At 59.8% G+C, this 26,762-nt stretch overlaps 14 protein-coding genes across 14 annotated transcripts; 4 read left to right on the forward strand and 10 right to left on the reverse strand.

The window, feature by feature from the left end:
* Positions 1-68: 68 nt before the first annotated feature.
* Positions 69-674, forward strand: A1Q1_06318 (uncharacterized protein; the record flags this gene model as incomplete). Its single annotated transcript, XM_014327922.1, has 2 exons — positions 69-390; positions 430-674. 2 exons carry the CDS (start codon positions 69-71, stop codon positions 672-674), a joined length of 567 nt encoding a protein of 188 aa, XP_014183397.1.
* A 223-nt stretch (positions 675-897) lies between these two features.
* Positions 898-2,132, forward strand: A1Q1_06319 (uncharacterized protein; the record flags this gene model as incomplete). Its single annotated transcript, XM_014327923.1, has 3 exons — positions 898-1,239; positions 1,334-1,522; positions 1,578-2,132. 3 exons carry the CDS (start codon positions 898-900, stop codon positions 2,130-2,132), a joined length of 1,086 nt encoding a protein of 361 aa, XP_014183398.1.
* Positions 2,133-2,210: 78 nt separating this feature from the next.
* Positions 2,211-3,010, reverse strand: A1Q1_06320 (uncharacterized protein; the record flags this gene model as incomplete). The annotated part of the gene is made up of 2 exons (XM_014327924.1): positions 2,211-2,572; positions 2,803-3,010. The coding sequence occupies 2 exons, from the start codon at positions 3,008-3,010 to the stop codon at positions 2,211-2,213; spliced, it is 570 nt and encodes a 189-aa protein (XP_014183399.1).
* Positions 3,011-4,903: 1,893 nt separating this feature from the next.
* On the reverse strand, positions 4,904-5,428 carry A1Q1_06321 (uncharacterized protein; the record flags this gene model as incomplete). Its single annotated transcript, XM_014327925.1, has 1 exon — positions 4,904-5,428. The coding sequence occupies one exon, from the start codon at positions 5,426-5,428 to the stop codon at positions 4,904-4,906; it is 525 nt and encodes a 174-aa protein (XP_014183400.1).
* Positions 5,429-6,183: 755 nt separating this feature from the next.
* A1Q1_06322 (uncharacterized protein) lies at positions 6,184-6,765 on the reverse strand (the record flags this gene model as incomplete). Its single annotated transcript, XM_014327926.1, has 1 exon — positions 6,184-6,765. One exon carries the CDS (start codon positions 6,763-6,765, stop codon positions 6,184-6,186), a length of 582 nt encoding a protein of 193 aa, XP_014183401.1.
* A 202-nt stretch (positions 6,766-6,967) lies between these two features.
* A1Q1_06323 (oxidoreductase/aldolase) lies at positions 6,968-8,059 on the reverse strand (the record flags this gene model as incomplete). The annotated part of the gene is made up of 1 exon (XM_014327927.1): positions 6,968-8,059. The coding sequence occupies one exon, from the start codon at positions 8,057-8,059 to the stop codon at positions 6,968-6,970; it is 1,092 nt and encodes a 363-aa protein (XP_014183402.1).
* Positions 8,060-8,361: 302 nt separating this feature from the next.
* Positions 8,362-9,732, reverse strand: A1Q1_06324 (uncharacterized protein; the record flags this gene model as incomplete). The annotated part of the gene is made up of 2 exons (XM_014327928.1): positions 8,362-8,715; positions 8,773-9,732. The coding sequence occupies 2 exons, from the start codon at positions 9,730-9,732 to the stop codon at positions 8,362-8,364; spliced, it is 1,314 nt and encodes a 437-aa protein (XP_014183403.1).
* A 677-nt stretch (positions 9,733-10,409) lies between these two features.
* A1Q1_06325 (uncharacterized protein) lies at positions 10,410-11,762 on the reverse strand (the record flags this gene model as incomplete). Its single annotated transcript, XM_014327929.1, has 2 exons — positions 10,410-11,118; positions 11,167-11,762. 2 exons carry the CDS (start codon positions 11,760-11,762, stop codon positions 10,410-10,412), a joined length of 1,305 nt encoding a protein of 434 aa, XP_014183404.1.
* Positions 11,763-13,776: 2,014 nt separating this feature from the next.
* A1Q1_06326 (delta-12 fatty acid desaturase) lies at positions 13,777-15,113 on the reverse strand (the record flags this gene model as incomplete). Its single annotated transcript, XM_014327930.1, has 2 exons — positions 13,777-14,917; positions 14,989-15,113. The coding sequence occupies 2 exons, from the start codon at positions 15,111-15,113 to the stop codon at positions 13,777-13,779; spliced, it is 1,266 nt and encodes a 421-aa protein (XP_014183405.1).
* Positions 15,114-16,321: 1,208 nt separating this feature from the next.
* Positions 16,322-18,175, forward strand: A1Q1_06327 (multidrug transporter, Qdr2p; the record flags this gene model as incomplete). The annotated part of the gene is made up of 3 exons (XM_014327931.1): positions 16,322-16,513; positions 16,950-17,713; positions 17,875-18,175. 3 exons carry the CDS (start codon positions 16,322-16,324, stop codon positions 18,173-18,175), a joined length of 1,257 nt encoding a protein of 418 aa, XP_014183406.1.
* A 1,125-nt stretch (positions 18,176-19,300) lies between these two features.
* A1Q1_06328 (uncharacterized protein) lies at positions 19,301-21,487 on the reverse strand (the record flags this gene model as incomplete). The annotated part of the gene is made up of 1 exon (XM_014327932.1): positions 19,301-21,487. One exon carries the CDS (start codon positions 21,485-21,487, stop codon positions 19,301-19,303), a length of 2,187 nt encoding a protein of 728 aa, XP_014183407.1.
* A 54-nt stretch (positions 21,488-21,541) lies between these two features.
* A1Q1_06329 (cytochrome p450) lies at positions 21,542-22,456 on the reverse strand (the record flags this gene model as incomplete). The annotated part of the gene is made up of 1 exon (XM_014327933.1): positions 21,542-22,456. The coding sequence occupies one exon, from the start codon at positions 22,454-22,456 to the stop codon at positions 21,542-21,544; it is 915 nt and encodes a 304-aa protein (XP_014183408.1).
* Positions 22,457-22,711: 255 nt separating this feature from the next.
* On the reverse strand, positions 22,712-23,514 carry A1Q1_06330 (uncharacterized protein; the record flags this gene model as incomplete). The annotated part of the gene is made up of 2 exons (XM_014327934.1): positions 22,712-23,218; positions 23,260-23,514. 2 exons carry the CDS (start codon positions 23,512-23,514, stop codon positions 22,712-22,714), a joined length of 762 nt encoding a protein of 253 aa, XP_014183409.1.
* Positions 23,515-25,361: 1,847 nt separating this feature from the next.
* Positions 25,362-26,657, forward strand: A1Q1_06331 (mannitol-1-phosphate dehydrogenase MPDH1; the record flags this gene model as incomplete). Its single annotated transcript, XM_014327935.1, has 2 exons — positions 25,362-26,562; positions 26,644-26,657. 2 exons carry the CDS (start codon positions 25,362-25,364, stop codon positions 26,655-26,657), a joined length of 1,215 nt encoding a protein of 404 aa, XP_014183410.1.
* Positions 26,658-26,762: the final 105 nt, after the last annotated feature.

Below are 26,762 nucleotides of genomic sequence, written 5' to 3' on the forward strand. Positions count from 1 at the left end.
CCCTTGCTTCGGCCCAGCCGAACTCACCATCGTCTCCGCGTCGATCATCTTCCCGACAACGCTTAGCGATGCCCCGCGGCCGATCAGAACCCACCCGCGCACAGTACTCCCACGGTCTCGAGTACGTCGCGCAGAAGCCCGCCTTCCTGCAGAACTTTGGCCGCCCTGCCCCATCAAGTTCTGACCGCGATGGCCGCGAGGGAAGAGGGGGACGGGAACCGCTCCCCGAGCGGCCAGACGAGGGCGAGTGGGCGAAGGGGAGCGACGACGAGGAAGAGGAGGACGAGTGGGACGTTCGCTTCGGCGGAGGCGAGGATGGGCCGCAGGTCGTCGTGCTGAAAGAGGGCCGGCACCTGAGTGCGGCCGAGGTCGAGCGGGAGCGCAAGATTGGTGAGCTGTCTTTTCCGTCGCGTTAGCTGACAGAGACAGCAAAGGGCATCGATCCCGACGCCGAAGCGAAGGCGGCAGCGGCAAAGGAGCGCGTTGAGAAGGCAAAGGAGCGCGATCGCGCCAATGTCAAGAGCGTGCAGAAGAAGCGCAAGCTCGTTGGTGAAGCGGCTGCTGCAGAGGAGAAGGGCGACAAGCCCGGGGAAGGCGATGAGAAGAAGAAAAAGAAGAAAAAGAAGGCTGCCAAGGGTCTGCTGTCGTTTGACGAGGCGGAGGGCGAGGACTGAACTGTATCACCTTGCATGCATGTACTACTAGCTTGTTGACTGTCGACGTCGTGAAGAGGAGCTCGAAGGTGGTTTGTTGTGACCAGTGGTGGAGGCGCGCGTAATGAGCGACACGTGACTGGCTGTTTCGTCGGTGGTGGCCACTCACCACTCGACTTTTTGTCCGCGGGTTTGACGTCAGACGCAGCAGAGAATCTAGCTTCCACACTCTTCCCTCGCCACCATGCTCACAACACTACGAACAACAGCGGCGCGGTCAGTCGGCGGGTCGTCTCTGCGTGCCGTCGGTGTCGCCCCTGCTCTTGCCCGCGGACACGCCGGCTGTTCGGGTCATCACCACCCGCCTCCGCCAGAGAGCAGTACGACGACGAAGGCGGAGAAGAAGGAGCTCCCTCACCGCGCCTCTGGCACGCCGCTGAACGTCCCGACAACGCAGGGCGGACCCTCGGACGCGGACGCATACTGTGCCTCCCTGGTGCAGCGGCTCGACCCCGACGCGTGGCTGCAGAGCTACTTCTGGCCGAGGAGGGAGAAGGCGTGGTGGCTCGCGATCAGGGCTTTCAACGTGAGTGCGGTGGCGATGGTGAACTCGGCCAAACACTCCAGAAAAGGGCTGCCGTACAGCTGGCAGGGTTAGGACAAGCTAACGTCAGCTTGAGCTGCACCAGGTTTCGACGACTGTGAGCCAACCGGCGATCGCGGCGATGCGCTTCCAGTTCTGGCGCGACGCGCTCGCGCAGATCTGGGCCGGCAAGCCGCCGCAGCATCCCGTCGCCATTGCGCTCGCCGAGGCGCACAAGTACCGTCCGATCCAGAAGTACTACCTGAACCGATTGATCGAGACGAGGGTGAGTCCATGCTGGTAATGAGCTCAGCGAAGGCCAGCCTTGAGCTAACGTCCAGGCGAAGAATCTGTCTGCCCCACCAGCCTCGGCCGACCTCGACGCATACCTCGCCGCGCACGCCCCGATCCCCGACGCCCTGCTGCAGACGGGCCTCACGCTTGTCGTTCCCCCAACAGCGCCAGAAACGTCCAAGCTGGCCCACACCCTCTCCCATGTCGCCAATACGTTATCCGTCGTATCGCTGCTGCGCCAGCTCCCCTCCGCCATCGGGAAACAGCAGAACCCCCTCCCCTCGGCCATCTGCGCGAACAACGGCCTCAGCGACGAGGAACTCTTCCGCGACCCGGGGGGCAAGAAGGCGCGCGACGCCGTGTTCGAGGTCGCGACCCGCGGTATGGACGAGATGATCACGGCGCGCCGGGACCTGAAGGACTGGAATGGCGCCGTGAAGCCGAGTGCGGCCATGCCCGTGTTCCTCGCTGCTGTGCCCGCTGAGCGGTGGCTGAAGCGGCTCGAGGAGGTCGACTTCGACGTGACCTCGAAGAAGATGGCGCGGCACGACTGGCGCCTGGCTCCTGCCATTTGGGCGCGATACCTCCGCGGAAAGCTCTAAATAGCCACCCCGCACTCCGCCGTACACTGTACAACTCTACAATTCTATGCATGGCACACACATCTCTATAGACGACCTCTAGAGCTTGGCAGTCGCCGTCTGCGCCGCCTTCATGTTGAACTTGGCGCCGACCTTGCCAAACGCGCCGCCCTTCGGCCGCTGCGTCGTATGCACGCCGGTCAGGATGCGCCTTCCCGTCTTCTTGTCGCTCATAAGGCAGAGAACGGTGCTGACAGCGCCGCCGGCGCGGTCGATGATCGTCTCGCACCGAAGCACCGTCCCTGCCGGCGCGGGGTTGTAGAAGTTGATCTCAAAGTTGATGCTGGGTCCCCACGGAGACCAGTTGTCCGTGCCGAGGCGGTGGAGAGAGGTACCTGTGAACATGTCGAGGAGCCAGGCGGCGGCGGCGCCGTGCAGGCCCTGTCCGCCGTTGAGCCAGTCTGGGGTCAGCTGGGTTCTCCATTTCTGTCCTCCTCTTGTCCGCAGCGTCGGTATAATGTGCGGAGAGCTCGCCGACAGTTCGGAGCCGTGACCACGCCGACCACGAAGGAGATTACTCAGCCTCTCGACCCGCATCGCACGGCCGCAGCCATCACTCCGCACACCTCCCACACTTTCCATTGCACGCTCTCCCGCTGCACAGTCTCCCACCACGGAGCTCGGTACTCACTGTCCTGAACGACCGCCTCGTACACACACGTCCACCCCTCACAGTCTCGTCCGCCCCGGGCGTTCACGGGCGGGAGAGGCTCGTACGCGACCGCCTTGCAGTGCGGCGCAAACGTGTCGCCTGCGAACGGCATTGCGCCCAGGAAGTAGCGCAGGTGTTCCGTGTCGGCGTCGGTCGCGGGGATGAGCTCCTTCTTGGGGCTGCTCATTGTAAACGTGTGGGGGAGGGGGGTCGGGGAGATGGCAGAGCTAGAGAGCGGGTGAAAGACTTGAAGCGCTGGGCTGGGGGAAATTGGGGGCCGAGGGTGGGGTCCGAGAAGGGGAGTGATCAAGAATGAGAGAGGTCGAGAGAGTCGAAGAGAGTTAAGAAAGTCAGAAAGGACGATAGGGGCACAGCCATGATGATCCGAAATCGTTGCCGGGTACAAGGTGGGCCGGGGTTCGGTCGGGCGTATCCGTTGCCACGTGTTAAGGAAAGCCGTGACTAACCGCGCCCCGCGGCACTTGTCCGCAGGACCTGTGTCCAACGTAAACACGATGCATGATGGAGACATGAAAGAATCAACGGCGGCCGCATGTCCGAGAGCGCTCGAAACGCAGACCGACAGACTTAACTGCGCAGTGTGGGGCCGATCCGGAGTAGCGCCACTGCCGATCACTCCTCCGAGACACAATGTTAGCCGTCTGTTTGCATACGTCTGTCCGAAACAAAGTCGTTGCCGCTTTGCAGCTCATTGTCGTACATCTTGTTCTACTGATCCAACCGCAGGTCCAGGGGGGGGGGTTCCTGGTGATCCTCTCCCGGCTCTTGCCCCGTCGATGCGGAACTGGAGTTCGTTCTCGCCAACGAAAACCTGCTTCCATCTCAGTGTCTCCCCCTTCTCCCTCGCCATCCTGTGTCTCCCCTGCAACTCCGTCATTGCTGAGCAAGTTCCCTCGCTCATCCCATGCCGGAATGGGCCGCACCATAGGCGCCCCGTCCAGGTGCAGGTATCGTCTGCCCCACTCCTTCCGGTCCCATCCCAGCGTTCGGCCGCGCAGGAGCTTACACGCACCGGGATCCCTCTTGCTGTCGTTGTAGAGTCCGCGGAGGCGCACAATGGTGTCGTGCACTTGGTCGATGACTACTTTGCTGTAGTCGCCGCGTGGACCCGTTGCCACGAACGCAATGGCGTCCTCGGCAATGGCTGGGTATGCTTCGCGCAGCTGTGAAGTCGTAAAGAATACTACCCCGTCGCCACCCGTTACCGTCTTGATCTTGAGCCCGTCGGGATCGATCTCGAAGTATTCGCCGGCCCCAACCCAGGACATGACGAAGAGTAGAGATTGGAATGATTCAGGCGGGATACAAGGAGGCTGAGTACACAGGTGGAAAGTATATGGAGGCGATAGTAGTTGTCGGGCGGGAAACGGCGCCGTTTTATGTTTCGAGACCAGGTTCCCCTACCAGACAGTGAGCCGGGGGCCGGGGGTGGGGTGGATTACGTAAAAGATCCGGCTGTTATCAACTGGGGTCGATAAACATTGTCGCTGCGATTGGTCGCTCTCCAACATCTCGTCATCTCGTCTTCCACTCTCGGTCTTTGCTCTACGCTTTGGGTTACGCAGTGCAACGCGTGACTGCATGATCCGCAAGCTCTGGGTCCATCGTCTAGCTCGTTCCGTCTCGTCTCGATCCCAGTGGCAACCCCCTAGCGAGGCTACAAAGGCATGGAGTGGAAGGGGTGGTACCTCCGGAGCAGGAATGAGTGGTTCGTCGCGCCGGCCTAGGAGGGGCGAAGGGAACCGGCCCACGGTGAACCAAAGGAGGAGGGGAGGAGGCGGCCCTGTGATCTTGCTCTGACGATATATCAATCAGAATGTTATGGACAATGCGATTCGTGCTCAAACCCGTGAGATGGATAGACGACCAGGTGATTCATCCGTGATCTCCAAGTGACGCAGCCTCCGTCTGGAGCTCTTGGTGCCGCATCAGTGCGCGCACTATCACGCGCTGCCCAATCCGGGACGGCGACACGCCAGTGCCGACCGCGACAATGCGGCCACACACGTCTGCGCCCTGGAAGCGTGGGAGGGTCAACTCGCATCTTCACCATCGTACATTATGCTCTACTGGTCCGGTCATCCTTTCCGTCGTCGATGCGGTACTGGGGCTCATTCTCGCTAACCCAGACCTTCTTCCATCGGAGGGGCTTTCCCTCCGCCATTGCCATCCTGTGTCTCTCCTGCAGCTCCTCATTACTCAGCAGCTTCCCCCGCTCGTCTCGGGGCGCCGGGATGGACACCACCGTAAGTGGCCCATTGAGGTGGAGGTACTGCCGGCCCCAATCCTTTCTGTCCCACCCCAGTGTCTTGCCGTGCAGGAGCTTGCATCCGTGTCCGCCATTGTCGCCGTAGCGTCCGCGGAGCCGCACTATATTGTCGTGCACTTGATCGATGACGACCTGGCAATAGTCGCCCCGAGGTCCCGTTGCCGTGTATGCGATGGCTTCCTCAGCGATGGCGGGGTATGCTTCGCGCAGCTGAGAAGGCGTGAAGAAGTATTTGCCGTTGCCGCCTACCACCGTCTTCATCTTAAGCCCGTCGGGTTCGACTTCGTAGTATTTACCTGCGCCGACCCAGGTCATGGTGTATAGCGAGCGAACGAAGAGGATGGATCTGGGAGGGGTCGAGAGCTGAGTGCGAAGGTGCAATGTGTATGGTGGCGACAGGGTTGGGTTTTATGCTCCGTAACCAGTTGCTCGACCGGGCATCGTGCTTGGCCGCGAGGTCAGTGGTCGGGAAGCGCTCTGTTGCCGGTGAGCTGTGACGGCGAGCAGGACGAGGTACGAGTCGACGACGACACGAGTCAACAGTGCCGAGTCGATGGTCCGACCGCGAGCGTTCGACTCTTACGTAATAGCCACGGCTGTTATCGGATCAACCCTCATCGATAACCATCCCCGCGTCGATTGGATGTTTCGACATCTCCGTCAGTCCGTCATCAGCTACATAACCTGGTGCCGCCGACTCGGTATGAGCCCGTAGTCGCTCATGATGAGCATCGAAGGCCGGTGAGTACGGAGGAACTGCTGGAGAGGGAACGAGGGAGGGAAGTGCCGACGCAGTGGAAATGGTGGTACCTCCGGAGTCGGGATGAGTGGTTCGTCGCGCCTGTTCTGGACGAGGGGCCGAAGGAGTCAACCCCCAGTGAACGGAAGGGGAACGCGACACTATGATGGACTTCTACATGGACAATGTCTAAAGTACGATGCATCTATTCTCTAGTTGGGCCTGATGGGCTGGCGAGATTGCGTGAGGGGAGGGCTCATCCGCCTGCTGTCCATCCGCGAGTGTATGAAGTACTATGGACTCCATCCCTCGGAGAGACGCCCAGGAGCGCTTAGGTAGGCCACGGCCAACGCCCCCGGCCATTGCGAAGCCCGCGACGGGATCTCCCAGCCGACTTCACGTAGGTCTTGTTGTGACGGATCACACAATTGACAACGGTCACCGACCCGTCGCCACTGCCCCAATGGCCCAAGCGATCCCAGCCAGGGGTGCCCTGGAGGTAGATCCTGCTCCCATACTCCTCCTTCGGCATTCCAAGTCCGACGCCGTAGAGGAGTTTGGCCTTGGGATCCTGTCCGGCGAGATCGGGGGAGGCATATCGACCCCGCAGACGGACGATGTTGGGCTGCACCTGGTCGATGATGACGTGGTACAGCTCCTCGGGGGATTGGTCGCGGTACGCAATCGCCGCCTCGGCGATGCTCGGGTGGGCTGCGCGCAGCTGCTCGTCGGAGAACTTCCTGATGCCGTCTGGAGACGGGTGCGCGAAGGTGCGAATGTAGCCGGCCGGCGCAATATCGCTCGGCAGATGTGCCGGCTCGGCCCAAGGGGGCGGGGTAAGACGCGGCGAGAGGGGCGGCGTCGTCCACTCGGTGTGCTTGATCGCGAAAGTTGAGTTGTTGGACATGGACATGATGACGATGTTGTTGTTGATGGCGAAAGAGACGGGAAGTGTTGGACTTTTAGGGTCCACTGGCCCGGCAAAGATTACCTAGGCCACAGCCTCGGCGTGGCAGCCGTCTCGTTAGTGTGCGACTTGGTGCTAGGCGTCACCAGCCGCGCAGGCCGCAGGCGTATTACCGTGACAACTGCTAATGACGACTGTGCATCTGTTCCTACAAGGCCGGAGGTATCAGTACCAGCTTCCCCGGCAGAGATTTGCTTTGGAATATCTCCTGCGCCTGACGGATTGCCTGCAGCGGAAACGTCCTCGACACGAGTGGTCGAATCTCGTTGCGTTCAATGTATCCCACGAGGTTCTCAAATACGACATCGTCCTGGAATGTCGCACCGAATAGAGACAGATCCCGCAGATATACTGTGCGCAGGTCGATCTGCGCCATGGGACCGGCGATGGCGCCAGCGACGACGTATCGCCCCCCACGCGTGAGACAGCTCAGGAGAGACTGCACGCCATCACCTCCAACAATGTCCACAACGACATCAACCTCGACCCCCTGGAGTGGTTCATTGCGATCGAGCACGCGGCTGGCTCCGGCCCGCTTCACCGCCTCAGCCTTTGCCGGCGAACACAGCGCGAGCACCTCGCACCCTCTCCTCTTCGCTAACTGGACGGCTGCGAGTCCGACCCCTCCACTAGCTCCAGTAACGAGCACTCGCTCTCCATTCCTGACATGAGCGCGGTGGAGCATGTTTTCAGCCGTCGAGTAAGCGCAGGGAATCGCAGCCAGCTCGGAGTCACTCCAGTCACACTCGACGGCAAACGTCTCATCATCCGGCGCGACACAGAACTGCGCGAATCCGCCATCACACTCGCTGCCAAACGTCCAGCATCCCCAGGGCTGGTCGCGGACGTAGTGCCGCATCATCGTGCGCACTAGCACGCGTTGCCCCACTCTTGAAGGCGAGACACCGGCCCCGACCGCGACGATGCGGCCACACACATCCGCGCCCTGGATGCGTGGGAAGGTCAGCGCCTTGCCGGACCAAGAGCCGTCGCCGTCCCGGCCCCCCGTGGTCGATGGGGAGGCTGATGCGGCCGTCGAGCCGGTTACCGAGGAGCTGTACCAGCCAAGCCGGGTGTTGATGTCCGTGTTGTTGATGCCGGCGGCGGATACGGCGATGAGCACTTCGCCAGGACGAGGAGAGGGAACGGGCACGTCGGTGCGATACTCGAGTTTGTCGGGGCCGCCGTGTCCTGTCAGGAGGACAGCGGCCATGGTGTTGGGAACGGCGGGGGTGGGCATGCTGGATGTTGTGATGATGACATCGGGCTGGAAGTGTGATTGTGGTTTGGTTGCCGAGACACGTGGCAATGACAGATCTCGGCGACTCGATGATATTTAATGAAGTTTGTGCGCCAAGGGATCGCAGACCGTGAGCGATCCATTGCTGCCCGTAGGAGACGACTTCGTTCTAGACCGAAGGTGAATGTCGACTGTCAGTCTCAGGTGCAACTCTAGGACTACTTCGCGATCCATAAACAGTATCCGGAACATACGGGGCAGCTATACTATTTACAGCACGAGCACCGCTGACTAACGCTAAGCTACACTTCTTCATGATGGAAAAGACCACTGGCACTTCTGCGAACTCTGCTGGCTGCGTGCTTCGTCGGGGTCAAGAAGGTGTCCTTACTCCATTCCCTGAATGATCTCTTGTGTTTGTCGCTGTCCGACCTGGGCCCTAGCTGCAAGAGGCCATGGGCTTTCAAGGCTCTTACTGCTACCGCGAGATACAGCTGGAGCAACGGGAATTCTTCGGAAGACATGGGATCAGACCAGTAGACGGTGGACCCACGGAGCTCGGCAACGACGTGCGTTTCGAAACTGGTGAGAATCATGGCGATGTCCTTTGTGAGAGGATTCTTCAGCCGCCGCTTCCCCAGAAGCTCGCACACAACCTGTTATAAAGTCAGCGCGACGGTGGGGAGGCTTGAGATGCTCAGAGGCGTTCTTACCTGCTCCAGGGCGAGCAATTCAGACGGACGGTTCGCGCGTTTGTTGTTAGGACGAACAAGGGTAGTCAAAATAACTTTGGTGCTGCCGCCGGGGAAATCAGCAGGGAGAGGGTGAATTTTGTCAGAAGAATCGTCGGGGATGGTGCTATGGAAGGCAACACCTTTCCGAACAGCCCGCACTAACGCGTCAGCCTTCTCGGGTGCCAGCGTCAACTCAGTCTTGGTCTCCTGAAACGCGATCTGGTTTTCGTGACGCGTCGCACCCGTCCGCACCCGAACTCCCAGCTCAAAGTCCGGCTTCCCGGCCTCGCCGACCCCTACGGACTTCCAGCCGATAGCTTCGACGGTGGAGTCCAGCCTGGAGGTCTGCTGCTGCCTCTGCTTGCCCTTGGTTTTCGTCGGCTCAGGCGACTGCGGCCAGATTGCTACCGCCTGGAAGCTCTCCACGGTCAAGTTCAACTGCGCCCTGGCATAGGCTGCGTCGAGGATGGCGTTGGCGGGTCTCGCGACGTAGGCGTGAATGAAGGATTCGAGGCCCTTCTCTCCCGAGGCGCGCGTGACAGCTTCCTTGTTGCCGAACTGCGTCGAGCGCCGCAACTCCTCCACGAGCATGTCGTACTCGTCGTCGGCGGAGGGCACAAGCCACTCGGCGGCATCGTAAAGACCCTCTCTGAGTTCGAGGCAGAGATTTTCGTCGTAGAGAACTTTAGTCTGCCCATCGATGGCCGTCAGGGCGTCGGGGGACACTAGGGTGCTCTTCCGCTTGCTCTGGACCTTCTCGTGGGCGTGGCCGTAGAACGTCTGGTTTTTCGCTTGGTTGTGTTGCCTCAATAAGATCTCCAGGCGCTTTGCCTGAGTGAGCTGCGCACCACCGCCATGGAGGGGTGGTGAGGCGGAAAGTGAGCCGACTCCGGGCGTGGGAGTTTCAGGATTTCTGGTTGAACGCCCGAGCCCCAACATCTAGAGGTCGAGAAGGTCGGTCGGCGTAGTTCGTCGTTTAACAAGGGGAGTTTGCCAGCCTGTGATCGGGGAGATACCTATCCCTTCGGATGCGGGTAAAAGCGTAGAGTCGAGGCAAGAGAAAAGCGTGGTGGCGAGGGTATGCGAATGCGTCGCGGCTTCGCGAGATCTGGAAGAAGTCACTGCCGTTGATGGGGAACGGCGCTCGAGTAGTCCGGTGGGAGGAGCAGTTATGTTACGTTGTGCGGATTGCAGTCTCGCAGAGCGTAGGAGATCTTTTAAGTCTCTCACGTCTCGTCTCTTGGAATAACCTGCAAACGTGGATGCGATGAGTGGGCGAGAGCTGGGCTACATCAGATAATAGCAGCTGTGCATCTTTGTCTCCACCGTGAACACGCATGCGAAGGTCTGCTGCTTTGTTCAGCATCCGGGTCCGCGGATTTTTTCTGATGCACCGCGCCCTTGCATGATTATCCTCTTCCCATTGTGTCCATTGCCCACGGACCCAGCGCCCCTTCCGCCATACGAGCGTGTTCACCTGCCAGACCGGGATATGATCACTTACGAACAATACTACATCACATGAGAGGCGAATACAACAATGAGCCAATGCTACGAGAGACTATAGTTACCCAGTGGCTCTAAGTGTGGTCAATAGGAGAGCTCCTACGACTGTGTCATGCTGCGGAGCCGAGACCGCGCAGACCGATCATGCTGACGACATGCGACAGCTGCCGACGGAAGGTTGTGTGGTACCCGCCCCCGTCTGACAAGGCTCGGCGGCGCCAGAAGCCCTTCCTCCGAACGCGAGCTTGCTGCAGACGGGGATGGTGAACCTCTTGGGGGTCACATGATGACGATGCCTGACGTGGAACCGTCCACGGTGCGTCGATGGGCCACGCATTGACGTCGAGGAGCAGAAGTTCGCCGCCTTTTTGTGCAGCATCAAGTCCGCTCGTGCTCGCTCCTACAGCAACGCCGTCCGAGTTGTTGGACACCAGGCTGTTGTCGACCGCGCCCACATCCGCATTGCTGGGCATGTGGTCACTGTCGCGGGCGCGACAGATAGACTCATAGCGGCGAATGGCTGCCTTCTCGAACATGCTAAGCTCCGCATTGTCTAGTTCGTCGCGTAGTAGAATGGCGACGTCGTACAGCTCCTCATCAGCGAGCTCCTGCCAGAACGCGTCACTCTGCTTCTGGCGGACGCGGCTCATGTTCCAGTCGATGATGGCGAGGTTCTGCAGGTCGAAGGCTGGGTCGATAAACTCGGCGGGCGGCCATGGTGGGGTACCACCCCCGCGCATCGTGATATGGCGCCACGCAATGTCTTCGTGAAGGACACCGGCGGCGTGGATGGCCTTGTACATCTTCCCGAGCTGGTCCCTGAACAATATAAGCAGGGCACGACTTACGGAATGAGTTAGGACTCACATGATTCCCGGCTGGTTCTGCTCGGCCTCTGTCAACTCCCTGCCCATGTACCCCTCGATGCGACAGTACACTGCTTCACGCTCCGCCTCGACGTCCGAGAGAAGGCCATCAGAGGGGGGGAGCTCAGAGAAACGAAACAGGCCGTAGTTGCGGGGAACGTATTTGCGTGCTTCAGGGGCAAGGTGCTCCTGAAACTGCGCAAAGACAGCCTCTTCAGCTCGCAGCGCCTTCAGTGCCGTCTGGACATCATGTCCGTCCCAGCCTCTCGGACGCTCAGCATCGTTGAGCGGCATGGACTTCAACACGGCGAACTTGGCCACCACGCTGTGGCCTCCGAAGTCGGCGCGAAACGCTGTGTACAGGGCACCCGATTCGATCGGATCGTACAATCGCAGCGTGTGCACCTTGGAGTCGGCGGCGTGCAGACTGAACGAAGGGTTGTCCGTCGAACCCGTCCTGCGGACACGGTAAAGGGGCTCGTTGAGGGGTGGTTGGAGGTCCAAAGGACAGCGACAGATCCCGAAGTCACAGGAAACGACTTGGAAGGCATTCATGAGCTCAGGCTCAAGCAGTTCGTTGCTGCCGGACACAGGCATGTTGCCCAAGGGATGGTGGGTGGGGAGGGCGTCGTCGAGAGTTGAAGGCGATAAATAAGAAGACCCCTCTGTGCCGAGCATGGAAATGAATGATTGAGAAGAGAATGAAAGGCGTCTTTATGAGGTGTGTGGTGACAGCGCGAGAGTGAGTGACTGAGGACACAATAGGACAGAAGTTGGAAAGATCAAGGACGGAGGTGGATGACCATTGTTGTTGACGTCGTAATCGGCATCAAATATGGTCACGTGATAAAGTGTGTTGCGCAGCACGAAGCTGAACTGCCTTGCATACGCTTCTTCTTTGACAAGGTCGTCACTGGATTTGTCCCTGGGTCCATGTGCATTTAGGTACGAGTCGATGATCTCCCAAATGCCCCACATACGTTGCATTGTACGCTGGCAGCTGACAACGGCGTTGAAGAGTTACGGCCCCGGACTCAACGACTCAATGAGGAAAATCTGGATTTGGGTTTAATTGCCGAGATTAGTGCTTGGGAGGCTTCGGCAATCTGCTGGTCCGCAAAGAATGCACAGGGTTCCGCAACGCTTCAAGGATTGCCTTCACTTCGCATCTTGACACACTTAACATGTGGTCGGAGCAAGCCTCATACATATGTGAGTTCGGTATCTTTGTCTGATGGAGTGTTTGACCACTAAGCGGCGGGAGCGCGAGGACGGACCGTGCTCTGATGGGAAGGATTAGGAAAGCATCAATGGAGCCAACTCGACTTGTGACAGGGCGCCAAAGGTAGCGCCAATAGATGGAAGTGGGTGCGGAGTTCAGATAGGCATTGCCCATGATCGGTAAGAGGTTAAAAAAATGCGACGAGGTGTTTGACGGGCCGTTGTGCGATTGTTTGTCAGTTGCAGTTGTGTTTAGTGCAAGGCGATTGACCAACTACGGAGTGCGGAGATCGCGTAGCATACAGACACTGTGGCTATCCCGCCTTCTCATGGATTTTCCTCCAGATGTCCAGAGGCGACTCACAGCCGCGGTAGGGGAGCTCATTCCTCAACGAGTGCTCTGTTAGCTCGTTTCACTGTCAATGGAGCCAATGGACCCATTGAGAAACACGATGCCTACGAAGTCTCTGCTTCCTGTGTTGGCCGGCTATAACCACCCTACTCTCAAAACGCTCAAAGTCAGTGCATGTTGCAAAGTCGTACTGGCAGTCCATTGGAAACGATGGGCCCTGTGTAATCGACGCGGAACAACAATGGAGAAAATGTACTATCGGCCAGGTAGCTCAGTATCCGCTACCTCTGTGAGCTACGATCTGGATAGCTCTAGTGAAGGACCACTTCCACTGATGTCTCGGAACAAGCGGCGGCAATGTAACCTACGCGGCTACTTCCAAGTCTGTCACTAACGTGCGCGGAAGCTGAGCACATCGATCTATAGATGGTCTTTGAGAGATGACCGCGTTCCACGCTTGCCTAGAATTCCGCGGCCGAAGAAAGCTGTTGCGCTATGAACCGGTGTGCCGACCCGCAGATGCTTATCCGCAGAATCCTCATCCGCAGCATATAAGCTGGAATACAGGAGATGGGTTGTTCAAGTCCATTCCCCTTCATTCCTTCAAGGTGAGACTACTGCACATCGTACACTGACCAACAGATGCGCCTCCTGTTTCTCGCCGCCGTTGCCGTACCTGCCGTGCTTGCGGACGGCCCCTGGCGTTGTGTCAATCCCGACTTTGTTCATGGACCCGGGACTCGGGAGCAGCCTGCCATGACGCAGCGCCGCCAACTCTATCAGTTGCTCCAGACGGGTAACAGTGTAGCAGGCTGGCGCCATTGGTGTATCGGAAACCACTCTTTCAAGTGCTGCGTCTCATGGACGAATGACTGCTATGACCGCCGCTGGGTCGACGCCCTAGCCCTGGCGAGGTCCATGGAGGACCAGTGCGGAGTCCCAGGAGCCTACATCTTCACCGACATTGATCCGTGCTTCGGCCGTTTCTGTCTCAGCAACAACGAGAACTGTCACTAGATAGCTGCATCCCCTATGAATCTAGCTGGAGAGCTCGATACCCGAGTCCTCGGGCGGCGCCACAACACCCCAACGCTGCGCCTGTCCGCGCGCGTTCTTGTAGAAGGCAATGTCGGCTCCGTCCTCGATGAACTGGCACTGGCGGTGGCTCTTCCAAAGCGACACGAGCATGTTCTCCTCTGAGCGCTGGTAGTGCTCGCCGATGAAGGCCTTGAGGGCCTCGGTCGCCTCCCAGGCGTGGTAGTGGGGGATCTTGGAGCAGACGTGGTGCAGCACATGCGTCTCGCACAGGCCGTGAACGGCCCAGGCGCCGATGGGGCCGAGGAACGTGCGGTCGATCGTGCACAGCGCGCCGCGCGGGAAGGTCCAAAGCGCGTCCGAGTAGTGGGGGATCGTGGGGTCGGTGTGCTGTAGGTACGTGATCATGACGATCCAGAAGTTGACGAGCAGGTACGGGATGCCGTACACGAGAGCCATCTCGGTGAAGCTGCGTTTGACGGACCAGTAGGCGCAGCCCGCGAGAACGAGCGCAATGCCGAGGTCGGACCAAAGGATCTGCCACTTGTGGCTCGAGCGGAAGATGACCGACGAGGGCGTGAAGTGGTTCGTCGTCTTGGGGTAGCGCTTCTGACCGGCCGCGTTCATGATGAGGTACAGCGGGAAGCCGAGGAGCTGGTACATGGACATCCAGAAGACGGCAATGGGAACGTGGTCGAGCGCCTCGGCGAGTAGCGACTGCGACTCCTCGGGAACGTTGATGCCGATGACCTCGTCCTCGTTTTGGGCCTCGGGAAGGCCACGCTCCTTGCGCGTGCGGGGGACGAACACCTCGTCGCGCGTCAGACTGCCGGTCGCGGCATGGTGGCGGCCGTGCGAGATGCGCCACGCATGGTACGGGACAAGGAGACACGAGTGCACAACCCAGCCAACGGCGTTGTTGATCGTCTTGCTGGTCGAGAATGCCTGGTGGCCGCACTCGTGACCGACAACCCAAAGTCCGGTGCCCCAGAAGGAGACCACGATGCAGTACGCGGTCCAGAGGGCCACACGCAGCGCCTTCGTCGGCAGCTCGTCGAGCTGCAGGTAGCTCAGGGCGTCCTCGATGTGGTAGGCACCGTACGCGAGCGCGCCGACGATGGCGACATCCTGGACCAGCGTGAGGCTGGAGCGGAACAGCGAGCGCTCGAAGCAGTGAGCCCTGGGGTCAGCGGAATCGTTTATACAGCGACTCACGGGATGGCGTCGAGCAGCTGCTTGTTCGTGAAGTTGGGCACGACAAACTTGCGGTCGACAGGGAGCTCGCCCGCGTCGACGGTGACCTTCTTCGGCGCCTGCTCAACACGCTGGCGGGCGGACATGGTGTGGGTGAAGAGAAAGAGCTGGCATGCTCAGAAATCTTCACCTTTGCGGGGCACAGTGCACGACGGGGGACCCAATCGGGAGGGACGCAAAACTGATAGGGCTGATAATTCCTGATACGCGCCGGTTCCTGGCTCGGCAGGCGATCGGAGCAGAGATATCAGGGCCGCAGTCTCTGGCCGCATGCTGGCCAGTCGATATGGCGTTCAGATGCCCTGGAACTGCTTTTATTCGGCGGCACAGACTCCAGCTGGTCAGGGCCTGTCCGGCATCCGAGCTTGGGCGCCAGGTGGGTCCCGCGTCCTTTGTACCGCAACGGGGGAACAACCCGCATGTGCCCCGCGGCTCAAAGAGGGGTCTGCCATTCGCCCAAAGCGCTGCAGCACGACATCGCGGCGCACCTGTTGTCTCAGAAATCAAAATGAGAAGTTCGTGAGGAGACGAAAAGTGCAACGGTACCAAAAGCTGGTGGCGTTGACGGGCCAATCAACAGGTGGCACTGCCGAATCCGAATTTCGCTGAAATGCTGCAGGCAGTTCGAGCGCGTCTCGTTTCGCGAGCGCTTGCATAGCTCTGCAACACCTGAGAATGACAGCTGCGTCCTAAGTGGATAAGGTCAAGCACGAGTTCACCGCGTCCTGCATTGGTTTCAGAGTCGGACTCTGGCTTGAGCGGTGACGATTCGGACTGTGAAGGGCTGTCCAATTGTGATCTACACGAATCCGAGTCTATGCGCGTCGATTCCAGGTGCGCCAGACACATGTTATGGTCAACGAGGAGGGATACATGTCGCTCACTGCCGAGAGGATGACCCTCAGTAAGGGGGTTATAGCGACGGCCATGGGCAGTGCGAGTCTGCGGACGTCCACCGGTAGCTCATTTCCATAAACCTCGGACAAGGCGAGTGATAAAGCGAGTGAATGAGGTCGTGTCTACCTCGGTCAGCGTTATCTCGGCGTACCTGGAAGTTACTGAATCACGTGCATATTCCTCTTGAAAACGTCTCTCGAGATAAAGTTGCCGTGAGAGCCTGACATTATGACCCTGGCATTCGGAGTCGGACGTGTTGGAGCTCGGATCACGGAGTTTGACCTTCCTGTTATGGAAATTCTTGCGGAGTAGAGATGCACCTCTCGTCAGCTCTTGGCTGAAGATGATCTACATAAACAGATGCGAGAGGATCTGCACAAGACGATGCAAAAACACGATGACTCCATCAATACAAGATCACGATCCCAAGCACCAGACGTCTGATGTCCCGCAGACTCTCTCTGGATCCGAGTCGTGCTCTGACGGCGGGCTCAACAAGCCCGAGCAGACGACGCCGCCACCGCCACCACCGTACTCGCTGTTCACCAAGAAGCAACGCTGGCTCATCCTCGGACTGGGGACAATCTCCGTGAGTACAACGCACCTCAACCTCAACCTCCACCTCCACCCTTCGCACACCAAGTTCACAACATCTTCGCGACTTGTTCGTCTCTTTGACCACAACGTCTTCTCATGCATAAACATATGCTTACGCTCAGAGCACCTTCTCGGGGTTTGCATCTAATATCTACTTCCCCGCCATTCCAACAATCGCGAGCTCTTTGAACACGACAGTCGAGAACATCAACCTGACAGTTACGTCTTACATGATTTTCCAGGCGATCACGCCAGCATTCTGGGGGTAGGTCAACCAGTATAGAACCCACCCTGACATCAGCGCAATGGCAGACGTTTATGGCCGCCGCCTGACGCTCATGTGCACATTCGTGCTCTTCATCGGCGCCAGCATCGGGCTAGCGCTGTCCAACCACTTCTACCAGATTCTGATCTTGCGATGCCTGCAGAGCTCGGGATCGGCGAGCACGATTGCTATCGGTTCAGGCATGGTCGGCGACGTGACGACGCGCGAGGAGCGTGGCGGCGTCATGGGCATCTTCCAGACGGGTCTCCTGCTGCCGCTCGGTATTGGGCCAGTGCTCGGGGGTGTATTCGCCCAGACGCTTGGGTGGCGCGCCATATTCTGGTTCCTCGTCATCTACGCGGGCGTGTACTTGATCGTTCTGGTCTTGTTCCTCCCAGAGACGCTGCGGAGTCTCGTCGGCGACGGATCGATCCTGCCGCCGCGCATCGCGCGGGCACCGTTCGACAAGGTACTCGCGCCGCCGCGCCACGAGCGGACAACGGCGTCCAAGGCGCTCAAGCTCGACATTATCGCTCCCATCCGTATCGTCTTCTACCCTGAGGTGTTTGTGACGCTCCTCTTCCTCTCTCTGCACTACGGCACATGGCAGATGACGATTACGGCGCAGGCGTCGCTGTTCGCAAAGGTGTACGGCCTGAACGACCTGCAGAACGGGCTCACGTTCCTCGCCAACGGCTTCGGGTGCATGCTCGGCACGCTCACGACGGGCAAGATCCTGAACCACGACTACCGGCGCGTCAAAGACGGATTCACGGGCGACCCGGTCGACTTCCCCATCGAGCACGCGCGGCTGCGTACCGTCTGGCTCTGGTCGCCGCTGCAGTGGTTTGGCGTGCTGTTGTTTGGGTGGACGCTCGACCGGCAGCTGCACATTGCCGCGCCCATCGTTGCGTCGTTTCTGCTCGCGTGGGCCGCCATGTCGGCGCAGTCTGTCATTTCGACATATCTGATCGACATCTTCCCGCGGCAGAGCTCGTCGGCGACAGCGGCGCTGAACCTAGCCCGCTGCCTCGTTGGCGCGGGCGCGACCGCCGCGGTCGAGCCGACAATTAAACGCATCGGGACAGGGTGGACGTTTACGATGTGGACAGGATTTCTGGTCCTGTCGCTCGTGCTGCTCGGCGTGCAGCAGCGCTGGGGCGGGATTTGGCGGAAGCGGCGCGAGGCGAGGGAGACGGCGACTCAGTAGACATTAGATGTATCATATGCACCGTTACGACCGCTGCCGCTCATCTCGCAGATGGCGAGGATCCATGCCCCGAACTCGTCGAGGTGCCCGACCCAATGGTCAGTCCTTGCTTCGCGGGTCGCGTCGCTCATCTCGCCCCGACCCCAGAGCTCGTCAAGCAGCAGCCCGGGTTCGCCTGATCTCCCGACCGTCATGCAGGGCGACGCCCAAGCCGACGCGTACGCCTCCCACTCGCGTGCCCAGGAACTCGCCGTCGCAGTCCACAGAGAACGCGGTCCAGGGGCGAGCAGCCGGCCGAGCTCCTCAGCGACGTAGACTGTGATGCCGTTCAGGGCATTCCACGTGTCGTCGAACACGCACGCCGTGAAGATTGTACGGCGCAGGCTCTCGGAGAGAACCCACTCTGTTCGCGAGCGGACCTCCTCGCGCACTGGCGGGATCAACCGCGCAGCGTGGTCAGCCAACGACTGAATGTTGAGCTGAGTCTCGATCGTGACCATGCCCTTGGAGCTGGGCAGGTGGAAGTAGACGAGCATCGTCAGGAGGAGATAGGCCTGGAACGCAGCGAGGGCTGTCTGAGCGTCGTTGCTTTTGTACTGTTGTCAGTCGGGTATCGGCTGGCACTCACGGATGACATGATGGCGCTCATTTCACTGAGCACGGTCTGTGAGACGAGGCTCTCGCTGCCAGGTGCGCGCACCTGAACCATGTTCATCAGCGTCGTGGCATTGGCGAGTGGCCGCTGGTGGCGCAGAGTCGGGTGGATGAAGGGAGGGCACTCTGCGAGCTGTAGAGGGAACGTCCGCAGGAAGCGGCAGCAGTAGTAGATTGTTGTCTGAGAGAGTACTTTGGACCGTGGCGGTGTGCTGTGTTCTTGGGCCATTGCCGCTAGCCAGCGGAGTGAGATGGTGCCGACCGACTGTCCCTCCGGTTCTCTTGGAGTCTCGCGGATCTCATGTCGTGGGCCGTACTCGCAATCTGTGCCCCGAACACGGCAGCGGGAACAAGTTGGTCGTTCCCTGTTGCATTTAGCTTTCGCCTGGACACATTCGTTGCACGACTTCAAGCGTGACTTTCCCGGTCGACGCTGTGAGAGGGCTGGGTCTGGTCGAACGGGGGACATGATGTTGTTGTGATTTTGCAGCTCCAACGTCATGGCGACTGATCTCGAAAGCGATGGTGGAGGTGGTCACGTGAATCGGAATCACTACAGACGACGCGATCTGTTATCCTTTCTCGTCCTCATCTTTCATTGCCCTCTTGTTGCCCACTTTTGTGTCTCCTCTCGAGTATGCATAACTGATCTACAGGAAAACGTCCGTCTTGTATCGCTTCTTCGCCAGTTCGTCCATCAGCGCCGCCCCATCACCGCACTCATCAAGAATCGAAATGATGGTCTTTTTCAGCCCAGATCCCAGCCTGTTGCTGCTTCCGCACACGAAGAACTGCGCACCGCCGTCTACCAGACGCAAGAAGTCTGCCTTCTCCACAGCAACGCGGTCCTGGACGTAGCCCTTAGACACGGGGAGGCCTTGAAACTCTGCAACGTCTGAGCGGGAGAAGCTGAGTCGCAGGTCGAGCACCCCCGAGCGCGCCCACTGCACCAGCTCCTCCGCGTATGGCAGGTCTGCCGCCGAGCGGCACCCATACCACAGCGTCATGGCGCCGCCCGTCGCTGCGCGCTCGGCAATGAATGCCATGAACGGCGCAATGCCCGATCCTGCCGCAAACATGGCGATCGGGACAGAGGGGTCGGGGAGGTGGAATCCGGGGCTCGGCTTGGTCGTGCACTGCAGTTGCTGGCCCGGCTGCAGGTGCGCGAGATAGTTGGAGCTGACGCCGAGGACGGCGCCGGCGTTTGCCGTGTGCACAGTGTACGTGATCGTGGCCGTGTCGCCGGGACGCGACGAGATGGAGTAGTGCCGTGGCTTCATGCGCGGGAGCGACGCGAGCATGACGCTCAAAGGCAAATGCGTGTCCTGCATCAGGTCCAGGATGGTGTAGTGCTGCGCGCGGGCCTCCTCGTAGCTGATTGTGGGCGGGAGCAGAGAGCGCGGCGCCGTGTGTCCGAGCTCGACGTAGGAAGTGAACAAGTCCTGCGCGCGCACAGTCAAGGATCCCCATTTGACAACGTCGTTCGCGTCGAGGCCACTGACGCGCAGGGCGCGCTGTACTGATGCCTCTGGGTTCTTTGGCATGACGCACAGGTAGTCGCCGACGCGATACGACTGGCCCTCGGGAATCTTGACGACGGTGTGGACGGTCCACGGGTGCGACTCGGACGCAGGCAGGATTGTGCGCTGCTCGAGCACCGTCCCAAAGCTGTAGCCCTCGGCAATCGCCGCGTTGGCCGACGCTGGGAGCACCTCGACGTCGAGCACCTCGGTCGTCTGGCCCTCGACGCCCGCGACTCCGAGCACATCCCAGACTGTCTCGAGGTACGCCTCGACCTCGCCGGTCGCGTCGCCCGAGACGTCGGCGACAGTGAGGGGCAGCAGACGCTTCGCGCCGAGTGCCTCGAGTCGCTCGTCAACGAGCTTCGGGATGCGGTGGAAGGACGTCGTCCAGTCCTTGTGCCCGAGCCCCATGACCATGTATGAGGCATTGGTGAGGGGCTTATCGGCCAGACGCTGGAGGGACTGCACAAACTCGCGGGCATTGTCTGGCGGCTGCCCTTCGTACGACGGCACGAAGATGATGGTCGCGCCATCGCTCGGGAGCACGCCGTCGCCGGCCACGGTGTCGAGCGCACCGACGAAGGGCTTCAGCCCGCGCGCAGCCGCTTCCTCGGCCATCTCATTCGCAAACGTCTGGCACGTGCCCGCGTTGGACCCGTACAGAATGTTGACAGGCACCCCGCTACCGGCGTTTGCCCGCTTCTTGGTCTTTGTCGCCGCCTTGGAGGGCCGGGTGCTGCCCGCGAGCTCTGTCAAGAGGCTCTGGTTGCGGCTGAAGCGCGGCTTGGCAACCACCTTCATGCCACGCGGCTTGATCGTGAGCGATTCCTGGATATCGAGCTCGTAGCCGGGATCGGCAAACTCGACGTCGAAGCGGTGCAGAATCATGATGAGCGCGAGCACGCCCTCCATCATGGCAAATGTGCGGCCAATGCACGCGCGTGCGCCGTTGCCGAAGGGCCGGAATGCGGCCTGGTCCAGATCGTCGAGATGCTCCCAGCGCTCTGGGCGCCAGTCGTATGCGTCCTCGCCCCACACCGTCTTGTCGCGGTGCAGCAGCCAGCCCATGACCATGACGCCCGAGCCCTTCTTCAGCACGTACCCGCCAGGCAGTACCTCGTCGCCGTTGCGCGGCTCGACGCCCCATCCTGGCGCGGTTGGGAGGAGACGCAGCGCCTCCTTCAGCACCCAGTCAATGTAGCGCGCTTTGGAGATGTTGAGGTTTAGCATGTTGCCGTCCGCCTCGGCGATGAGCTTGTCCGCCTCCTCGCGCGCCTTGCGGTACGTCTCGGGATGCTTGAGCAGGTAGTACATTGTAAATGAGAGCATACCCGAGGTCGTCTCGTGTCCTGGCGTCAGCAGCGCCTTCTATCCACACTTACCTGCACTCAAGAAGGTGATGACCTGGTAGCGAATGTTCTCGTCGGTCAGCCCCTTGCCCGTCTTGGGGTCCTTGTCGTGCAGCATCGTGTTGAGAAGGTCGCCCGCATCGGGGTATGGGTTGCGTTTGCGCTCGGCTATGAGCTGGTCGCACATGTCGAACATTTCCTGGATTGCGCCGTAGTATTTCTTGTTTGCAAAGTAACGCAGTTTCAGCAGGCCGTCGGGGAACTTGCTCCGCTCGTCAATCTGCACAAGCACCTTCATAAGATTGTCCACAAAGGGGTGCACCTTCTCGGAGTGGAACGAGTTGAAGCGAAACCGGAACGCGCACAGCCCAATGGTGTCGAGGGTGAGGCGCGTGAACTGGTCAACGATGTCGAACGGGGTGCCCGCTGTGTGCTCCCAGTGCATGAGCATCTGCGTCAACGTGTCAACCATCATGGGCTGCATCTTCTTTAGCGAAAGCGGGCCAAAGGCGGGCAGCAGGATGCGGTGCGCAATCTCCCACGACTCCTCCTCGTCGAGCGCCGTGAAGAGTCCGTCGCCGAGCATGTCGCGCAGCAGCATGATTGGGCGGTGTGCATTCTTCTTGAACCGTGTCTCGTCACACAGCGCCTTGGCCATCTTGTACGAGCCCGCGATCGAAAACGCCTGGCCCATAATCTTGAGCTCGTAGATGTCGCGAAACTCGGGGCGCTCGCCGATCTCATGTATACACTGCACGCCGCGCGTCGGGTCGAGGTCGAACAGGTTGCCGACAATGAACTTGCGCGGCGGATACGGGATCGGCTTGGTCTCCTGCGGCAGCTCCATCGCCGAGGCGTACTTGGACTGCTCGCCCGAGACGGGGCACTGCTCGAGCGTTGAGGCCGACGCCGACGCTGGACAAACGTTAGACATGGTGGACAGTGTTGTTGGAAGAGGTGCATGCTGTGTTCGGACCTCTGTAAGGCATGGTGTCGGTCGAAAGGCACGAGACCGGAAAGAAAGAACAATAGCGCACAGCAGGAGAAACAATGAAGAGACGCGGGACGCGGACGATTAGGTTGGAAGCGGAACGACGGCCCAATCGGACCCCGAAGTTACCACGTGAGCCGCCGATCACCACATGCACGCAATCTCGTTACATTCATTACAGCGTTACACAAAAGCTACTTAGTACGGGTACTTGGGCGCGTTAACCCCGCTGACCTCGACGACCTTCTTGGCCCACTCCGAGACAAGCGGCAGGTCCTCGTGGTGCCACACCTTGGCCAGCAGGTCATAAGGGCGGACGGCCGCCGACGCGCCATACCATCCAAACACGTCCGAGTCGGCATGGGTCGGGTAGTCGGTGCCGGCGATGAAGGGGCCCTTTCCGGCAGCCTTGAGCGCGGCGAGGTGCTTCTCGAGCGTGCCGAGGGTGCCACGGGCGGCGGCAGCGGTCTGATCAACCCACGCGTCGTCCTTGGAGGCGGCGATCAGAGCGTCAATCTTGGACTTATCGCCTCCGAGCTTCTGCTTCAGGAACCAAGCGGACGACTCGGCATTCTGAGCCTGGTACAGCCACGGCGCGAAGAGGGGGACGAGCGCGCCAAAGAGGTCCTTGTCGACCCACGTGTTGATGAAGCGGTTCAGCGCCTCGCCGCCCGCGAACAGCGAGCGCTCGGGCGTGCCATACTTCTTGTCAAGCTGCCGTCAGCCAAGTCACATGCAGCACTCACGTATTCGGCAATGGTCCACGAGTCAGTGATCCAGCCGTCCTCAGTCTTGAGAGTCGGGACGGAGACTTTCGGGTTACCGGTCTCCTTCTCGAATTCGCCGCGGATTTGGGCGAAGGTTTTGCCTTTGAGCTCATACGGGACGCCGAGCGTGCTGAGGTCGACCTCGGTCTTCCACGCGTACGGGCCGACGTTGATGTTCTGGCCCTCCTCGAGGGAGAGGCCGTAGAGGGGGATGGGCGAGGTGTCCTTGGTCATTGTTGCTGGGGAGCAACTCTGATCCGGGTGCACCTTTTATGCATGATGCGGGCAAGCTAAAACGGCGCCATGGCGTGCTCCGCATGCGCGGATGGTGGTAGGTGTTGCGTTTTGTATCCTCAATCGCGGCGTCTGAACAGATTGCGTGCTCGCCTTCGGCTAGCGCCGCCAGTCGGCTACTTGAGCCGTGACTGACCTCCGAGATAACTATAAGAACTCATTTGTCGTCCTGGATGATGTCAGCCATGAATGCGATGGTGACTACCTGTCGACAGCTGCTTGGAAGATAGGTTGCCCGCTAGACAAGGCGTTGTCAGTTGTGTCGTCAAGTGTTGGCCAATCGATAGTCTATACTTGTGCGGAGACATATAACGCCGCCAAACGTTGACCTCTTCACCCACCCGCCATTAAGCAGCAGAAGACTCAGTACGAACTAGTGTCAGGTCGGGTCTCAGATTGTTAAGAATAACACTTGGGGTGCAACTATACGACTGAAGTGAGCGAACCGCAGGCTAGACATCGGTCGTGCGGCATTTGGTGTCAGAGTGCTCGTCGATAACGACGGGGAACTGCCGCCTCACCACAGGCCGCATCGCACCATGCCCTCAACAGGCGGTCTGCCATATTCTGACGCATCCCTAACAGTGTAGAAGCTTCTAGTTAACTCACGGGGCGCTTCAGCGGACTACGAGCTTTTGCATGGCGCATGAACGCATCGATCGGACTGCCGCGTGAGTCCAGCCACGCTTGGAGGTTTTCGATCGCCCACGCTTCTTCCTGAGTCACGAATGGCTGCTCCGCTTCTTCAACTCTACTATGCTGGCGGGTTCCAGCTCTAAACCCCTAAGGACAATCCCCGTCTGAGCCTAACCGACTGGGAAGCTCCTCGTTAACGACTTTGGCATCTCAATAGCTTTGAGGTAGCTCAAAGGGCAAACATGACATCGCCATGTCGCTCTCCAAGCAGCCCTTGCTGATACGGAAAGATTGCATTCGCATCGGACTGCAAACTAGCACTCATTGATAGATCTGTGATCGCTTAATGGCATTTGATAGTTCGCCTCGCTGCGCAAAATGAGAATCGAAGTAGGGCAACTTGATAAGAGTGGCACCTGCCATAATTGCATGTGCCCAGCGAGTCGAGAGACTTGTCAGGCATTTGAACAGCATCAATCTTAGTATCAAGAAGGGGAGCACAACGGTTGCCTTGGCCTTGAATTACAATCCCAGGGACCCAGAGCAACAACACTGCCGAAACAGTTAGGCCGACTACGGGATCAGAGCCACCGGCAACCCACAGCCCCCGAGTGGCCGTATGGCTATCAGATGCGTTATCGGTCAGCAAGTGGGCTTCATAGTCTCAACACCGAACGTTACTGGACGATGCAGTCCCCTACGCTCAAGCGTTGCCCAGGTGGCCGTTGCCAGTCAAACGTCAACACAGGAAGTCGGCTTGTTCTTAAGAGCGACAAGTGCCAGCTGCTCCGCACCACGTACCAGAGCCAGAGCCGGTGGACTGATAAGATTATAGCAAGTCGCCGCAACGATATACCGCCGTTCGGCGGCACGGCCGTTGACGCGAATGCCCTACGAAACATGGCTTACTGATGAGATCAGCTGCCCATCAGCGATGTGATGTGCCACCTCCACATTCCGTCAGTCGTGTCACCAGGCAGTCACCGCAACATTCCCCATTACACGCACTGCGTCGCCCGCTCTGACGCGCGCGCGCGTGCCCACCGTGCATGCCTGCATGCCGGTGCTGTGCCGAGTGCGGAGCCCTGCGCCACGGGCGTTTGGGTGACGCGCTATGCGGGGTAAACCAATGGTCACCCACCGGCAGAACCATGGCCTCCACCTCCACCGGCCACCGACGTCGGGCAGCCAGGCAGGTGACTACTACAGAGCATCTCGGTGCATGTCTCGTCTTCCCACTCCCCCAATCCACAATGACTGCCTCCTCGAACGTCGTTTCGCCATACCTCGTCGTTGCCGACGAGCCCATCCCGAAGGAGCAGAAGGCGGCCGTCTCCCACTCTGCTGCCGCTGGCACCGTCATTGAGACGGTCCCCGTCACGCAGCCCAGCGAGCTCAAGCCGGGCGAGGCGCTCGTCAAGCTCCTCTACTCTGGTGTGTGTGGAAGCAGCTGGCACCAGGCGTCCGACCACTGGGACGAGGGCAAGGGTCGCGTGCCCCGCCCCCTCATTGCCGGCGACGAGGGTGTCGGCACGATCATCGCCATGAACGACCCGACGACGACGCTCAAGCTCGGGCAGACTGTTGGCATCAAGTTTGTCGCGCACACCTGCAATGAGTGTCCCGCCTGTCTGCACGGCATTGAGATGGTCTGCCCGCAGGCCAAGTACACTGGCCGCTCCGTCAATGGCACATTCCAGCAGTACTCGCTGGCTTGGACGAGCCAGCTCACGCCGATCCCCGACATGCCGCTCGAGCTCGCTGCGCCCATTCTCTGCGCAGGTGTCACGGTCTGGCGCGCGCTCAAGGACTCGACGGCGCACGCCGGTGACTGGGTTGCTGTTGCTGGAGCCGGAGGCGGTCTCGGCTCTCTCGCCGTCCAGTACGCCAAGTACCTCGGCATGCGCGTCGTTGCCATTGACAATGAGCGCAAGCAGGCGTTCTGTAGGGAGATTGGCGCCGATGCCTTTGTCAACTACAAGGACGCCGACTTTGTGCAGCAGGTAAAGAAGGTTGCCGACGGCCTCGGTGTCCAGGCCTCCATCCTCTGCTCCAACGAGCCCAGCTCGTACCTCACCGGCACGCACTACCTCCGCCCGACTGGCAGCGCCATGATTGTCGGCCTCCCGCCCACCGGATCGCACGTTCCCGTCGACTGCCGCAACGCCGTTCTCGGCATGCACACTGTGCGCGGCTGCTTTGTCGGTAACCGCGGCGACGTCATTGACGCGCTCGACGTTGTCGCCCGCGGAAAGGTCGTCCCGAAGGTTACCGTCAAGCCCTTCTCGGCCATCCAGGAGACGTATGACTGCATGAAGAACGGCACGCTGAACGGACGTGTCGTCGTTGACCGTGAGTTACCAAGCCTGACAGCGCTGACATCCAGTCTGGAAGTAGATACCATTGTATGCATTTCTCTGTTGTGTATTACAGTCTGCAGGCACTGAGCAACGAAGTCGCTAGAACTGTCCGGGCCGGGGCCGGCGGCGGACTGATTTCCGCTACCCGAGCCCAGCCGCTCGGCTACTTTGTCGACGCCACCGCCGTTATCT

Source organism: Trichosporon asahii (assembly GCF_000293215.1).
Source record: "Trichosporon asahii var. asahii CBS 2479 unplaced genomic scaffold scaffold00006, whole genome shotgun sequence".
Taxonomy (NCBI): domain Eukaryota; kingdom Fungi; phylum Basidiomycota; class Tremellomycetes; order Trichosporonales; family Trichosporonaceae; genus Trichosporon; species Trichosporon asahii.